This window comes from Melospiza georgiana, chromosome 2, assembly GCF_028018845.1.
Source record: "Melospiza georgiana isolate bMelGeo1 chromosome 2, bMelGeo1.pri, whole genome shotgun sequence".
Lineage (NCBI taxonomy): Eukaryota > Metazoa > Chordata > Aves > Passeriformes > Passerellidae > Melospiza > Melospiza georgiana.
Window position 1 is genome coordinate 70,832,432 of NC_080431.1, and position 14,966 is coordinate 70,847,397.

The following is a 14,966-nucleotide window of genomic DNA, read 5'->3' on the forward strand; positions in this document are numbered from 1 at the left end:
GACAACATGCCTGCCATCTTCAGCCCCACACCTCCTGAACAACTACAGGCACCAAGGGATGCTGGGGGCCCCCCAGCTGGAAAGCAGCTTGGCAAGAGAGGAGTGGGGACCCAGGTGGACACCAGGCTGAATTGGAGCCAGCAGGGAATTCTCGATGCAAAGGAGGCCAGTGGCATCCTGGGCTGTACTGGCAAAGTACTGACACCATGGCAAGGGGGGTGACCAGTCTTTCCCTCTGCTCAGCACCAGTGTGGCCTCACCTGCAGTGCTGTGTTCAGTGCTGGGCTCCTCAGAGCAAGAGAGAAGTACAGACTGGAGGGAGTCCAACCAAGGGCCACAAGAATGAGTGAATGGAGCATCTCTTCCATGAGAAAAGACTGAAAGAGCTGGGACTGCTCAGCTGGAAGAAGACTCAGACAGATCCCATCAGTGTCTACAAATAACTGAAGGGAATTTGCAAAGAGGATGGAGCCAGGCCTTCTTAAGTGGCATTCAGTGCCAGGACCAGAGGCAATGGGCACAAACTGAAACACAGGAGATTTTCTCTGAATATCAGGAAACACTTTTCTGTTGTGAGGGTCACCAGGAACTGGCATAGGCTCTCCAGAGGCACCTTTGTGAAAACATTTAAAAGCTGCCTGGATGGATACATGTGGCCATGTTTTGCCGGGGTGGTGGGACCAGATAATTTTCAAAGATCCCTTCTAATCTCAGCCATTCTGTGATCCTAGGAAATACAATGGAAATCAACATCTGGACCTCCTTCCAAAATTTTTTTCATGGCAAAGAAAGGTGAACATTGCATGAAACTTCATATCAAGATATTACAAAAGAGTTCCCCAGTTGATATACATCAAACCAAGTCCTTCTAAAAGCTTGAGTCTCCTTCCATCAACTGCAATTCTTTAAAACAGCATTACAACACTGAGTGTTTAACCACAGTTTAAGATTTTCAGTGCTCAATTTTTGTACCAAGAAAAAGAAGGAAAAGAAGAACCCTTGGAAATGGGCTGTTACAGACCAGCATACAGATCATAAGGAACTGCTGTGAAAGGAAGCACACACTTGTAACTAAGGAAGAGAGATAAAGAGATATATGCATGCATAATCATAGATTCATGGAATGGTTTGGGTTGGAAAGGACCTCAAAGTTCCAAGCTGGCATGATGCTGAGTCAGGGGAGGTTTAGGTTGGGTATTAGGAAAAGGTTCTTCACCCAGATGGTGGTCGGGCACTGAAACAGGTTCCTCAGGGAAGTGGTCACAGCACCAGCCTGACAGAGTTCAAGGAGCATTTGGACAATGCTCTCAGGCACCTGGTGTGACTCTTGGGGTGTCCTGTGCAGAGCCAGGAGATGCACTTGATGATCCTGACTGGTCCGTTTCATCACAGAATATTCTATGATTCTGTGAATTCCCCTGCCATGTGCAGGAAGGCATTCATTGGACCACATTGCTCATAAACCACATCCCAACTCTCCCTGAATGCTACCAAGGATGGGGCATCCACAGTTTCTCTGGGCAGTCTGTTCCAGTGCCTTATCACCCTGCCAGTAAAGAATTTCTTCTGTATATCTAGCCTAAACATCCCTCTTTCAGTTTGATCCCATGATGTTCAGTGTGAATTAACAGGAGGAGGTATTGTTTTTTGATACACGGGTGAGCAATTTGCTATCCAGGGTCTCATGAAATGTAGATGCCATATTGATATTCAAGGTGATTTTGAAATGTGCTCTTAGATATAAAGCAGTGATATAAATCTTAGAGGAATGTCAATCATTTGCCAATCAGATAGAATCATAGTCTACAGGCAGTTGGATGGCAACATAATTGAGGGCTACCAATGGCTCATTAAAATGTCGTGCAGAGTGATCACCTTGCAAGGTAGTACCTGAGAAAAAGTTAAAATACAAATGTTTACAAAAAGCGGGAGTGAAAACCCCTCAGACATAGGCAGAAGGGTTTTAGTGGCTTTGTATGGCTGCAGTTCTGGCATCCTCAACTGCAGCTGAACATGGGGATCTGGAACTCACAAAAGAAGGGAACAGGAATTAAGAAAAGATGGAATGGCATCTCTATGAAGGGAGATTTAAATAAATTAGGACTCTTCAGCCTGGAAAAGAGACAGGAGAAAGTTTGGCAGTGATCTGTCAAGAATAACATGACAGGGTAAATGCAATAATTGTTTTTATGTTGCAAGACTAGAGATTATCACGTAGCAGGCTCAAAAGGCACATTTTTTTGTACCATGCATGAGCAAATTATGGACTCACTGCCAATGGAGGGTCTGGAAGCCAAACATATAGCATCACAAAAGGAAGATTCCATGAAGAAACGGAATTCCCTCAAGACTTGAGCAGCCCCAAAGCTAAAGCCAGCCAGCATCTGTGTAGATGGATTGTATATTGAAACAGTATTTCTGTATATTTGATTGACTTTGTACTTTTTTTCCCTAAAAAAGTGTGTAAATTTAGCTAGAGTATAATTTGTGTTCAGATAGACCTAGCAGAGCATCTATTCTAACAAGGGAGATTTAAGCAGACCAAAATAAATTTACTGAAAATGGCCCTTAAAGATTTCAGTGTTAGCTTTTAATTAAAAAATTTAAAAATGGAAGAAGCTGGGTATTGTACCCCATCTGGCCTTGCTCTAAACCAACAGAAACAACATGAGTTGAATTCATGACTTTCATCTAAGAGAGATGCTGTGAATGCTATTCAGAAAAGGAAGCCTATGGCAAACAAGTGTTTGGTGTCTGCAATATTCTCATCATGAAGTCATTTTGCTTTGATGAATGGATGGCTAGAATTTAACCAGATGCACGCATTAAAGCAAATCCTTCTATTCTTACCAAAGAGAAACAAAATGCAGATTACAAAATCACTAATTTCTATCACATTACAGTATCTCCCATGTGTTTTTGAATATTCATTGGTCACCACTGGTTACTCACATGCTAGATATAACTTTTGGAGCATATTAGAAATATCTCTCTAAGCACACAACAAACCTGCTCCCAGAAAAAAGAATTTTATGGATGTAGCAGCAAGTAGTTGAAACAAAGTTCTCCATTGGGTAGGATGTGAAATAAACACGTATCATGTCCTTAACATCTCTTCAATGTCTACACAGAATTTAGTCAGTCAAGTCCTGAGATGCAATGACAAGGTAGAAAGAATGAACACTCAACTCAATACAACTTTAAAGATCTGTTAATTTTATATTTTCTCGAACAAAGTTTGGCATTGTTATAAACAAAGTAGAATATTGCATAAATGCTTGACACAAATATTGTAATTAGTGAGTCAGTTCCTTAAATTAAAAAACCTGCAGTCATGGATAGCCTACTGGGAACCCTTTTCTGAAATAAATTTAATGATAATAGCTCATGCACATGGCTCATTTTTTTAATGAAACTTTGGAGGAGTATTTGGAATACACATAAATTTGACAATTGAAAATGGATGTTTTCCCACTGGAAATTCTTCATAGTAGATAAATTAATTAATGATGTATGTCTAAAGATGACTGAAGTTTATGAGAAGCTTCAGAAGACTGCATTTCTCTTGTGTAGAAAAAAAAAATCAAATTACTTTATCCTACATTCTCCATGAAAAAAAAAAAAAAAAGAAGTTGTAGGAAAGCAGCAGCTGGAAACGTTATTACTTAAGTCAAGTCAGTCACAGATATAGGTAGTTCTGCTGAAGAAATACTGGCAGGAAAGAAGAAATACTGGAAAGCAACTAGCATAACAGGTTAAGGTGGGGAGGTTAGTGGTTAATCTCCAAGCGTTCCAGCTGCCCAGCACTGCTGAACTCTTCACACTCATCCCTGTTTGCCGTCTTTGCCGATTAATTCTGGCTCGAAGCTTGCAGTGCCCATCCAAAACCGGGCTCCCCAGCCCTGCCAGGGCACCGCTTTGTGGGGCCAGCACAACTAGGGCTACAGCAAAGCCAAAGCGCATCCCTAAGGATGGCAATGAAGTCACGGTTAAGGAGCCTCTGGACAGCGCTTTTAGTGACATGGCCTGGCTTTAGGTGCTCCTACATGGAGCAGGGCGTTGAAGATCCTGATGGGTCCCTCCCAAGTGGAGACACTCCACGATTCCATGGGCGGGTGCTGCCGCGGGACAGGAGGCCGAGGCAGGCGGCGGCCCCGCACCGGGAGCGGCACCGCCTCCCTCAGCCCGCGCACGGCCCGCCGGCCCGCCCGCCGCCCTCCATGGTTCGCTCCCGTCGGGCGCATGCGCCGCGCCGGCCGGCTCCACATCGGCGGAAGGGCGAGCGGAGCCCGGTGGGGCGATGGCCGGCGCGGGCAGGGAGGAGCTGGGTGAGGCGACCCGAGCCGTGCTACCCGGCGGCGGCGGGAGGGTGGCTGGCTGCGGGGCGAGAAGGAGGGGGCTTGAGCGCCGGGACCGGCCGGCCGGTCCCAACCCCCCTCCGCTTCATGAGAGATGGTTCGGCCCACCGGGGATGCGCTGCGGCGCTCAGCGCACCGAGGCGGGCGGGATGAACCATCCCACCTGGAGCGGGGGTGGGCGCTGCGGTGCGGTGTCTCCGCCTCGCCGGGGCCGCGGCGGCGAGGGCTGAGTTGCCGGGGCCGGACCACCGGCACCGGGACCGGGGCCGGGCGGGCTGAGGGCAGCGCAGCCCTCAGGGGCTCTGCGCGGCGGCAGGGGCCGCTCCCCGGCCCGTCAGTCGCACCTGGCTGGCGCTCGGTTTCTTGGTGAAGTCACGGCCTCCGTAGAAGTTCATGGAAATATGTTCTTTTTGCATCGGTGATGCATTTATCTGCCCTGCAAGGCTGGGTGGGGGTTTCCCGGGGCATATGTGTGTTTATGTGTTAGTGGTATTGTATTTATTGCATTTACAGTATATTACTCTTACCACCTTTAAATCTAATTGATGGAGGACACCTAGATGTTCATCTCTTGATTTTTCTGCCCATGGCTGGACAAGTTAGCTCGTAGTAGGTTTAGTTATAAAGTGCCGTTGTGGCTGGACTAGACTCATGGAAGATCGCATCTCAGAGCGGTGTTTCCAGAATCACAGAGTGGGTCCGGTTGGAAGGGACCACAGTGGGTTTATGTGGTCTGAGCTCCCTGCTCGAGCAGGGCCATCCTAGAGCTCATGGCACAGGATTGCATCCAAATGGGTTTTGAGTATCTCCAGAGAGGGACAATCCACAGCCTCTCTGGGTTACCTGTTCCAGTGCGCAGTCACCCACACTCTAAGAAGTTCTTCCTCGTGTTCAGGGGGATCTTGCTGTGCATCAGTTTCTGCCCATTGCCTCGTGTCCTAGTGGTTGGCACCACTGAGCAGAGCCTGGCTCCATCCTCCTGGCACCCTTCTTTAAATACTTAAATATATTGGTGAGGTCTCCTCTAAGCTGCTGCTTCTTGAGGCTGATCGAGCCCAGCTCCCTCAGCCTTTCTTCATAAGAGAGATGCTTCATTCCCCCAGTCATCCTTGTTCCCCCAGCTGGGAATCTGAGGATTACAGTTCCACTGTAACCTGCAGATTTTGTCCTGTCCCATGGCAATGATAGGACTTGGAAGACATGCTTCAAATTTTGTTGTCCCCAAGGCTGATCCGTCTTGCATCGAGAGTTTGTCACTTTGGAGGAAAGGTTGCTGAAAGAAACTTTAGAGCTTTTTTCTTTTTCCCCCCCACCCCGAAGTTCACCCATTGGACAGTTTTTCCTGTCAGAAGCCCTAGAAACTGGATTTTCTATGTTATTAACTATTTATAAATGCTGTTCCATACCTGATAAGAATTCCAAAACCTTTTGCATGGTTCAGTGCTATTGAATACTTAATAAAACTGAAGTCTTGCCAATGCGTTGTCACTTAAGAGCGTGTTAATTGTAGAAATGTGTGGCTTGGTCTAGACAGGATAGTGGATTATTTAAGACTAGTATCTGTCAGAATAAATGATCCATTGTGGGTTGGGGTAAAATTGCTCCTCTGTAAGTGTGCAATAGCTATGCAGACCTGTGTGCACTTTGGTTTAATAACTGCAAGTGTGCCCATTTTATGAGCCGTCTGGATCCAACAGTTATGATGCAAAAGCAAACACTTCCTCCTGCTTATTGTGAGGCGTTATTGACTTTCAACATTTGCTTAGAAATAACCATTCTCTAGATTAATACAGTCTACCACAAAGCTGAATAAATCTACTTTATTAAGTTACAGTCTGTAATGGAGAGAAATAAATGATCCGAGATTTATTTTCCAAAGAGAAATAAAAAGGGATGCAAATAACTGCATGAGGCATAGCTTGGAGTTCTTGACAAACACAACAAAAGCTGATGCTCACTTTTACTGTTTTGGAAAATGTAATTATTAGTATTTAATAGTAATTTTTAAACCAGATGAGATTTTCTTTTTCAATATTCAAACTGAATAATATATTTTATTTTGAGCATTTTGTTTGTTTATTTTTATGTCTCTTATATTCAGCAGGAGTAGCTGTAGTGGAAAATAAAAAGGGACCTGGCTTGTGTGTTGTTTAATGGTGTTGTCTGTTACTTCCCCCTTGAGCTAGGAAAATTTACCAAGGTTGATCCGTCTGGGCCAGCTAGGAAAATTTACCAAGGTTGATCCGTCTGGGCCAGCGTGCCTCTGGCAGTACCATTCAGAGTCACTTTGTCTTGCTCTGTAATTTCTTTGGAGGTGGTGGAGGCATGTGACTTAGCTGATCATGTGTGCTTTGTGGACAAAGCTGTACTGTGCAGAGAGATGTCTTCTGGAGAAGTGCTGGGAGGGTTGTTTGTAGGCTAAAGTACCTAAATACCTAAACAGCTATTTCTTTCTGTGGTTGAGGGAGTAACTGAGCATTACCATGAAAAAAATTAGTCACAATGTTTCCTTTGTAATTAAATTTGTCTTGGGAGCCATGGTTCTGAATGCTGAATTGAAAAGCCTCTCCACAGGACAGAGGTAATACACGGATCATCTGGCAACTGAATGCACTTGCTGGGAACAGTGAGCCTCTCCTGTTGTCACAGGTGTGGCTGCTGCCAGATATAAATGTTTATTCTGCGTTAACACTGCAGTGAAGGCTCCTTGAATGTGTCTGCTTGTTCATAATTCAGTCACTAACTTTGTCCCATTAGAGCAGCCAGCCCTGGTTGGTGACAGAAGCTCTGGGTATGTCCCCAGGATCATGAATATGACTTTTCATAGCCTGTGGGAAAACATTAGCATAAACTTGCATTTTAGGCTAGTGTAAAGATGATGTGGTGCTGATTTTCTCTTTTATGGAGCATGCTGGCCCAGTCAAAATAGCTGCTTGCTAAATTGAATCTTTATCCCAATTACAGAGGCACTGGGTCACCCTCTTTTTAATAAACACAGTTCACAGTTTGTGAATCTTGGGCAGTGTTTCTGGCCCTGTGGGCATGTTCTTGTGTAGAAGCTGACTGAGCAGTGAAGTGTGTGCAGGACCTCCTCTGCCTACTGCTTTTTGCTGAGCATTTAAGATACTTGTGAAGTGTTGCTCCAACAAGACCTGCGTGTTCCCTCTCCCATAAATGAGTCAAACCAGCTGATGCAAACAATGTTATGCTACGTCCTGTCCCCCAGATCTTTATATGCTTGTATGTCAAATCCAGTTCATTCACTTTGCTGACACTGCCTTCAAAAACCTGAAGGGTAAAAAACCCCAAGCAAATGAAAACCAGACCATATTGCTAAATTGGATTTGGAAAAGGGGTTTTAGACATGAATTTGTCTGGGGCGTGACCTTCTCCAAAGGAACATTAGAGGATCGTACTTGGTTTTTATTTTTAATATCTCCTTTAGCTTGCTATGCCTGCCTGGCAAACTCCTTCATTCTTTTGTCACTGTCTCTTCCACAAAATGAAAATTATGGGGATCAGTTTTATCTCCTGTGGTACTGAGTGGTTCAGTTAAATTTGGAAGTGTTAATTGCTTGAGCAATATAGAAAAATTACCTAAAGTCCTTGGTGAAAATTAATTTATTTGGTGAACTTTTGAACTAGAGGGTTTCTTCAGTGTGCTCGAAAAGCCTCAGAATTAAGTAAAGTTAGTAACAGTTCAAAGGTTTCTTTGGCAGTACATCCATAAGTGTTGGCAACATGCTGGCAAATTCTAGGGGATAGCAAAGTACACAAAATTGGGAGTAATAGTTGGAACAATTTTAATACTATGGATTTAATCTCTCTGTGTTACTGGGGGCTGATTAATGATTGAAATTTGGGTCTTTGAGGATACAGTGTTGACATTTATGCATGATTATAGTGTGATGTGCAGCTATAATGAATCAGAGATTTATCTCTCCAGTGGCTTAAGGAATTAGTTTCAAGATTGCTGTGATAAGGCTGGGAGAAGATGAAATTCACTTTGTGTTGCCTTGGTTGATAGCAGTAGATGCAGAGCTTTTTGGCACCCTGCTTGCATGGGTGTTCACAGAAGAAAGCAGAAACAATGTCAGTTTAATTAACTGTTAAAGACAATCAGAAGACAGCATTTGATCTGAAAAGATTTTTGTGGTGGAACAAGGAGGAAAGAAATTCATATTGGGTGATGGAAGGACAGGTCTGAAAATTGTCTTGTTCTTCGTCTAAGTGAAAACAAAAGGGTGTGCAGAAATGAATTCCCTTATTTTTAGTTATGCTGAATGATGATAATGCAAAATTTTCAGTGGCTTCTGTGGCTGATCACTGGGTTGGATTATTCATAGTGTGTTTGGGTGCAGCCAGGACAGTTTGGTGGAGCATGGGTCTAATGTTGGCTGAGGTGTTCTCTGTACCATGTGCTTTGTGAGAGCAGCAAGATAACTTCATCTCTGATTCAGGTCTCACATGCATATGCTGTGCTTGTGCTGCAGTTTGAGATTGTGTTTAAATTGCACGTATTGGACCTTTGTAGGAAGGAATCAAAGTAAATGTGGGGGTATTCAGTGCCAGATTTCTGGCAATGACTGCGGATGTTCCAGAATAATTTATTTCAAGCGAGATCCAAGTATGGAAAGCTCAGGCTTTTTTGCCTCATGTGCTTTAGACTACAAGTTTGGACCCATTAAATGTGGATGTTACACAAACCTGGATGTCACTGTGGGTATGGACTGTGGGACACGGCCACACTATTCCAACAGTAGAGATCTGTTATCAAATGAAAACCTGTGCTTAGAAAGTTGCATGATCCATACCTCCCATTAATGTCTCAGTACCATTACTGTCAATGGATTCACATATTTAGGCCAAAACTGTACAGCAGTCATGGGATGAAGGAGGAGTGATGAAGAAAAGAAGCAATTCAAGAGCATTTTTATGGCTAGGATAGAGACCAGATAGCATTCTTGGAATGTTTTCTATAATGCACTATTTCAGAGGAACATGTACTAAGGCAACCTGTATAGTTATGACAGTGTGAGTTGATGATGTTGCTGTAGCCTGTGTTTTAAAACTTCTGATGGAACTTATTCTCAAATGCATTGTTACATTAGAATAGGAACAGTGAACTCCAAGCCTTAGTGTGCATATTGGAAATGGATATTCTTGGGTCTAATTTAAGCCATTTCTGAGAAGGGGGGTGAATGGGGCAGTGGGACAGTGATAACAATAACCCTGAGATGACTCGATGGCTTTAAGCATGGGGACATGACTTTTCAGAAGAAAAATAGCTTGTGTTATGAAAAATTTAATTACTTGAAAGATGAGGGGAGTGCTTGAGTATATCTAAATCTGTTCTTAAAGGGCTACCTTTGTGATCATAAGATGGGTCAGGAAGTTGGGAGAGAAAGTAAAATGGGATGTCTAAATAAAGTTCAGAGTCTTTTGTGTGTCATCTGGCTGCATGGTAAACAGTGTAGGTGTATGTATATGCCAAACGTTCCAGTCTCAGGTTGCAATGAAAGAAGAAAATTTTACTTTTCTCCCTTGACTGAGCAGTTGCTGATACTCACCAAAGCATGGTCCTGTGGGTCATGCTGGTCCTGTGCTACTGCTAAATAAGAACCTGACTTGCTGCATGTTGTCATTATTGTTTGGCATTATGAAGAGTATCCTACAAAATGTGATGGAGAAAAAACTGGAAGATTAATTTAAGTATTATTTCTTTTATATGTTGTCGAATTTCATGTGATCAGAGACTTGCACACTTGTAGTTTGGCTTATTCCTTCAATTGCTAATTTAGAATCAATACCTTGAAGAATGAAAATCAGCCTAATCAGTTGCTCACTGGGTGAAACTTCCTGCTCCCTCTGATCCCTGAGGAGGCAAACTTTTATTCTAGAACTAGAGTGTGCAGGTCTTTGTGAGCATCAAATGTGCCCAGCAGGGACTCAGAGCTGAGGGGGAGGATGCTGGTGGCATTCTCAAGAACCAGTCAGCACAATGCTGTGGGAGCAGAGGGAGGGAACTCTGGTGATCCTTCTTTTGATCAATTCAAAGACTGTGTGCCATGTACAGAAATGTGGTGAAGTCCATCTTGATTTGTATAATTAGAACATCTGTGAGTATAAATTTGCTTTACAGTGTTCTTTCTGGTTGAGTCTCTGACCTCTGATTTTTGCTCTTGACTGGGCATCTTTGCTTCTGTCAAGTGCTTTCATTACTGCCTTTCAGCTTTTCAGACATGAAATTTTGACAACCTTTTGGTGTTTTCAGGAGAGTTTGAGCTATATGATTTAATGTTAATGACTTGGATAAGCTGCTTTCTCCTTTGTGGGGTTTTTACAGTTGTTCTCCAGTTTTTCTCTAGAAGTTGTTAGCACTGGCTTCAGTGCTCTGCTGGTGGGTTAAATATCTCCAAGACTTCATATAAACCTTAATCATTTGTTTAATGGCTGTGGTGGGTTGACTCTGGCTGGATTCTGGGTGTCCACAAAAGCTACTCTATCACTCCCCTCCTTAGCTGGAGAAAATACAACAAAATGCTTGTGTGTGGGTTGAGCAAAGGACAGGGACAGATCACTTGCCATTTGCAGTCATGGGCAAAACAGACTCGACTTGGGTAAATTAGTTAAACTTCTTATCAGTCAAATCAGAACAGGGTAATGAGAAATAAGAATAAATCTTAAGAAACCTTCTACCCATCTCTCCATTCTTCCCAGGTTCAACTTCGCTCAGAATTTCTCTACTTCCTCCCCTCCAGTGGTGCAGGGAGATGGGGCATGGGGGCTGTGGTCAGTTCACCCACATTGTTTCTTCTGCTTCTTTCTCCTCAGTGGGAGAACTCCTCACACTCTTTCCATGTTCCAGTGTGGAACATGTTTCCATGTTCCTCTCCCATGGGAGAAAGTCTTCTGAAAAATGCTCCAGTGTGGGTCCCCATGGGGTCACAAACATGCCAGCAAACCTGCTCCAGACTTAGACTCTTCTCTCCATGGGGCCACAGGTCCTCTGCCAGGAAGTCTGCTCCAGTATGGGCTTCCCTTGAGGTCACAGCCTTGTTTGGACATCCACCTGCTCCACTGTGGGGTCCTCCATGGGCTGCAGGTGGATCTCTGCTCCATCATGGACCTCCATGGGCTGCAGGGACACAGCTGCCTCACCATGGGCTGCCCCATGGGCTGCAGGGGAATCTCAGCTCCAGAGCCTGGAGCACCTCCTGCCCCTCCTTCTGCACTGAAGCCACTCCTGTAGCCCCATTACCAGCAAAACCCTGACACACAATGCCTGCTTTGTAACATAAATGTAAATTTTGTTGGTTTGTTTGGTTGTTTTTTTTTTTAAATACAAAATGTTAACATTACGGGGAACTTGAGACTTATTCAACAAATTTTATGAATGGATACTGTGGTAGGCAAGTGTAGGGTAAATAATCTTTTTGCTCTTGGCAGGATTTACTTTGCTTAACTGTAGTAATTTAGAATGGTTATAATTTCCTCAACATTAAACTGGCATAAGATGTTAGTTTTGCCTGAAAGGCAATTTTGTTCACTACTGACTGCTTGCTGTTACTTGGTGCTGTTACTTAGCTGGAATTTTATGCCAGTTTAAAAGGTTCAGGAAATTGCAGCTTTCAAAGCATGCAACCTGATTCCTGTATTTTGGTTCTTTCTTCAATGAATGGAGATGCTTTCTGTGGTATCTGTCTTGCCTCTCTGAGTGCAAACTCAGTGTTTAATTCTGAAGTAGCTACCAGTGTTTAAGATTAATCTCACCCTTTTGTAATGATGGATAACTTTTCTGTTTTGCTTTATGTTGCATTAGCTTGCAAAGTGATTTAAACTAGTGACATTTTCATGATAGAGATTTGCTTTTCTTAATGAAAAACTGTAGTGTTTGGCAATAATAATAACAACAACAATAATAATAACAATAATAACAATAATAATAATAATAATAAGGAGATGGTGTGCCACTTTAAAGAGAGAGACTATCCTGTGCAAACTTGTGCTCTATATGTCTGCTTAAATCATCTTTGTGTTTAGGAACATGTTAAAACCTCATTGCATGGGAAGTTTGGATCATGTCTTGCTTCTGAACTGTTAACTTGTTTCTAATGCTAATGTAGTGTTACCTCTGTTGTACAGGCATGGAAGTAATGAAGCCTTTAATTGAAGAAGAAGACTCAGATGGCATCTCAGATGAAGAGCATGAAAATACTTTCCTGCCAGTTAAGACACACTACCAGCTTGATAATGAAGAAGGCATTACGTATGTGTTAATCTTAAGCTTGTTCAGATTTCTTGCCTCTGTCTTGTTTCCTATGAGCAGTTTTCTAAACTCTGGAAGGGTCTTCTTGGACCTGCAGTTTTGTGGTTATACATAAGGACTTTGCATAATTCTCCCAAAAAACAGCCCATTTTGAGTAGGTTCTCACTTCTTTTGAAGCTGACAATGTACTGGCTGTAAAATAGTTCAAGGTTCCTATTTGTAAAGTGATTAGAACTATGAAAAGAACTGTGAAATGGCTGAGAAATTAACATTTTACAAGCTGGAGTAAAGAATTGAAGATCAGACTTGTGTGTTCTATTTGAGGGTGCTCACATGTAAGGATGAATAAAAGCATTATTTGAATGTGTTGCACTATTTTTAAAATAGCTGGACCACTGTAAATTTTAAGTTGAAACTTGAAATTTATCGTTTTATTATAGAGAAAGGGTGAGGCTTTGTTTTTGCCCTCTACCCCATCAGTGTGTACTTCTAATGTAACGTTTTATCCTCAGGTTTATACAAACACTGACTCACCTCCTCAAGGGAAACATCGGAACTGGGCTCCTTGGTCTTCCCCTTGCAATAAAAAATGCTGGCATTGTGGTAAGAATTCTTTTTTCATAGACTAGAAAAATCATCTAGAAAGATTTTCAGATATATGTCCTGAAAAACTAAAATCTCAATGCTTCTTATTTGTCACTGCCTTATTGATAGAGTTGTGTCATTTCTTCTCTATATTTTGGGGAAATCAGTAGTGAAGATTAAGATTTTTTTGTTTTATAGGAAGTTACTGCTTCACCCTGAAGACTTCATTGCATGAGTGGCATTTTTGCTTAGCCAAAGTATTTTTCTGGTCCAAACAAAAAGTTTGTCAGAAAAAAAGAAATATTTTGATTTACTCAGACTACTGTGATGTCTCATGGGAATTGTTTCTAGGGGTTGTCTTATCTTTATACAGACTTCTCTGGAGACAGATTGTATGTCTTAGGATGAAGCATCAGTTTGTTAAATCAATCTAGTGTTTCTGCAAAAATAGGATATAACCCAGCTTGTTTATACCTGGTAACAAACAATGCATTTCCTAGGGCAGGGTAAATTTAATCAAATGAAATTTTCACCTTATGACTAAATAATCGTGTAATTCCATAGTACATGTTGTTCAGTTTGAGAGTGAAAATTACATGGGTGTAAGGCAAGTTCCTTCTGTGAAAACTTATGGTCAAGCTTCTATTCTGAAGCAAATGATTTAATTTCATAGTTGTCTGGAGCTTTTAACTTTTGCTGTCATTGCCATTCAAGTGGCTCAAACTACTGAATTGTGCAGTCTGTGCAGTCTTCTTTCTTGAAGAAGTTTTTTGGCAAGTGAAACAGAGGAGTGAAGTACTCATTTCGTACTTATGGCTTGATCACTCCTGAATAGCCTTCTCTTAAGTAGTGAACTGAAAGTAAGGGATGACATGAAACATCAGCAGCAGCACCCTGCTGAGAGTGAAAAATTTTTAATTATTACTTTGTTTGCTACAATGTGAAATTTTTTCATGTAAATATTTTTCCCCAGCATACTTCCATGAAAGTGTCTGTATTTCCTGTGTCATCCCTTTTTTTTTTTTTCCATACCAGGTTGGACCAATCAGCCTTGTGTTCATAGGAGTTATATCTGTTCACTGTATGCACATCTTGGTACGTTGCAGCCACTCTCTATGTCAGAGGTAAATGTGGAACTATTCATTCAGTTGCTGAGTTTGAAGTAATTTTTTTAATTCTTCTTTTCTTTTTGTGATTTTTGGTCTACAAAATACTCTGGTACTGTAGCAGTTTCTTCTGTCAGTTTAGAATCTTCTTCTCAAATTCTTAGTGTGCACCTAGTAATGATAGCTATGCTTTGTGCAACACATTAAAAAAACATATTTGTTTTCTGCTCAAATACAAAATGAGTTTGGTTTAACTTGTTTTTTCCAGTACCTTTTTCCCTGCTGGCAAATAATCAAGTCTTTCTCTTGACAGTTTTAATTGCTTATTTTAAGTCCTTCTTTATATTCATAGAGCTTCTGAGTCTTCATAGCTTTGAAAAATGTAAATAATCTATGAATTCCCAGTTTATAAGTATTTTATAGGAGTAAAAGATAAATACTGGTAATGTCTTTCATGATTACATGTGAGCTCTGTCTCTGAATTGTGGCAACTTGATTCTTTGAATATGTAGTGCTGAAGGAATGTGTTAAAATGATGCTATTGAGCAGATAAGTACTAAATATTCCTCCAAGTGACATGTGCAGTACTGTGGGCAAGCAGTTACTCAGGTTTGACTGACAGAGAATTTTGATTAATAGTGACTTTCA

The 14,966-nt window shown here is 42.0% G+C and overlaps 1 protein-coding gene across 1 annotated transcript in view; it reads left to right on the top strand.

Annotated features, from left to right (window-relative positions):
• The first annotated feature begins 4,220 nt into the window (after window positions 1-4,220).
• The window catches only part of SLC36A4 (solute carrier family 36 member 4), an 88,895-nt gene continuing 78,149 nt past the window's right edge, over window positions 4,221-14,966 (top strand). The window contains 5 exon segments of the mRNA XM_058045250.1: window positions 4,221-4,242; window positions 4,245-4,328; window positions 12,504-12,627; window positions 13,140-13,230; window positions 14,248-14,336. Of these exon segments, the coding sequence (XP_057901233.1) occupies window positions 4,221-4,242; window positions 4,245-4,328; window positions 12,504-12,627; window positions 13,140-13,230; window positions 14,248-14,336 (410 nt within the window).